Genomic DNA, 2,577 nt, shown 5'->3' with positions numbered 1-2,577 from the left:
TTCCTATGTTCCTTTAATTAACCATAGCATAAACATTTAATAGACAAATTATAAATGCAAGAAACTGTTCACTGATACACCATAATAATATGATAATGTTTGGTAACTCAAATTAAAAGTCATTTTATAAGACTAAATTCAATTTAATTGAATGGTTACTGATGGGTTTTTGGTTTGTACAAAATATAACTTCAACACTTATTAATCACTAAATGCTTGTTTTGCAAATCTCTTGCAATGACATTTCATTGCAAATGATATTATGGCCTTTATTGTTCAGATTCATAAGGTGTGCTTTGAAAAAATATAACATCATCAGCAATAACAGTTGAGGCTGTTCTCACTTGCCCGTCATCCAATTTTACTTCTCCATAAGATAATTTTCCAGTTACATAAATTCTTTGACCTTTCTTTAAATATTTATAGACAGTGTCTCGTAACCCAGGTTTGAATATACTCACTCTATGCCAATCTGTTCTTTGCAGTATATCACCAGATTCATATTTGTAGCTGTAATGTGTTGCAAGAGGAAAATTTATTACAGGATGTTCTTCAGAACCACGTTTTTGAGGATCTGCACCAACTCTTCCCAAAAGTGTCACTTGATTGATGGCTGTAATGCATATATATTCCATTTATAAACATGAGAAATAGTTGTCAACCTAATTTATTAACACTCAATCATCTACATCAAGTTTTTATTTTATTTGATTTGTTGTAACACTTTTTTTGTTTCTTAGATGGGTGGACGAGCTCACGGCTCACCTACAGTAAAGTGGTCACCAGATCCCATAGACAATAACTAGGTTCACAAGATGCCCTACCACCAGTATAACTCAAACCATAATTTTAGCAACTTTGATTTTAATTACACAATGTTATTCCTTCACCGTGGAAGTCATTCATTAACATTTATTCAGACAGTATTTCATCAGAACAATTGATTCCAACATCTACACGGCTACAATTCTAGATATGAATGCATTGGGCGACTTATCTTTAGGCCGTAAAAACTTCAACATGTATTTATTGCCTTTGCAGGCAGACGAGCATACGGCCCATTTGATCGTAAGTGGTTACCGTCGCTCACGGACGTCAGCATTGCTAGCGGCACAGCCAAGTCACTGCCAACCATTATGTGTGTGAATGTGTATTTAAGTGCATAAAGTGATTTTAATTATTGTTAACGTATTCACGAACCGATACCGCGGAACGATTACATACAATTCACCTATAGGGAAGAGCGTATATTACTTTAATACGGTTAAGCATATCTTGATTGAATGTATTTGGTCTGCGAATATCAACAAGTAACCTAAAAAACTAAAAACTTTCATGTTTATTGGATGCTTACTTTTTTCGTTTTTCTGTCCTTCTAGTCGTGCTACTGATGTATGTAGACGCTGACCGCCAAAAAATACTCGAATCAACGTAGGTGTCTGAAAATTGACAAATACATTTGTATTGTATGTATACAGTTGTGTGTTATATTATGTAGAACAAAGTGGATTTGTATGGAAATTGAATTTCATTATCTGAATAAACACAAAACAAAAATATGTATGGTTTAGAGTAAATTACATTTCCCGAAAACTTACCCTGATCGAGCTTAACATTTTAGTTAATAAAACACTATTTATTTTTCTACTAAACAGTGAAAACTGACAGAGAAGTGAGAATGCGTAACAATATTATTATCTGGGTCTACTAACCGATACTAATAGAATAGAACTTTACTCGCAAACTAAATTATAAAGTAGGCAGTTCTGTAGTAGTAAGTTCCTAACAAAAATCGTATTTTAAACTCATAACCTTGCCCGAATACAGTGATATTTTTTTTAGGGTATTTTATGATTTGGTAACTAAGACCTTTAAGTCATGTCTTATTTTAATTTAAATTCTTATTTTCATGAAAAATGATAATATGGAGTGAAATGAAATGGGATGAAATGAAATGAAGATAATTAACCCGAGACATTAATCAACTGGGATGAAATTAAATGAAATGAGATAAGATGATATGGGATGAAATGTAATCTCAGTAAAATGGTGGTCATTTACTGAAATTTTTTCAGTGGACTTTTTGGAGGATCTCGAGAAGTTACTTCCAACGGCTTTGTTTCATTTTCCCACATTTGTGCACTTTCAGAGATACTAAACAGTTAAGAAACCACCGTTATTACACATTTAAAGCTGAAGAAACACTAAATAGACAAAATAGAACAAATCGCACAGCTTGACACCTCGCGTTCCCGCCAAAAAGTCCTTCATAGATTACAAATATAACAATTTGTTTTTTTAAATGATTTTATGGCTTGGTAACTGCAGCTTTAAACCAAGTCTATTTTAATGAGATTTTTTAATTAACTTTTTGTAAGAACCGAGAAGCTACGAACGCGAATTTGTTTAATTTTTTCACATTTGTGCATTTTCACAAATGTTAAACAGTTACATTTGTTACACGTTGAAGCCTGAAGAAATGCTAAAGTAACAAAATAAAACAATTCACACAGTTCGCGCTCCCGCCAAATAGGCCCAAATATTTCAAAGGAAGGGAAATGTTCTACTTGTAATATT

General features: G+C 32.7%; 1 protein-coding gene across 1 annotated transcript; it reads right to left on the bottom strand.

Moving 5' to 3' along the window:
* Window positions 1-205: 205 nt before the first annotated feature.
* Window positions 206-1,735, bottom strand: LOC732919 (mitochondrial single-stranded DNA-binding protein; the record flags this gene model as incomplete). The annotated part of the gene is given in 3 exon segments (NM_001046919.1): window positions 206-613; window positions 1,355-1,439; window positions 1,599-1,735. Coding segments are annotated over 3 exon segments (447 nt in total). The 3' UTR covers window positions 206-269.
* Window positions 1,736-2,577: the final 842 nt, after the last annotated feature.

The sequence above is a fragment of the Bombyx mori genome, chromosome 13 (genome assembly GCF_030269925.1).
Source record: "Bombyx mori chromosome 13, ASM3026992v2".
Classification (NCBI taxonomy): Eukaryota; Metazoa; Arthropoda; class Insecta; order Lepidoptera; family Bombycidae; genus Bombyx; species Bombyx mori.
This window is presented reverse-complemented; position numbering and strand designations above follow the sequence as displayed.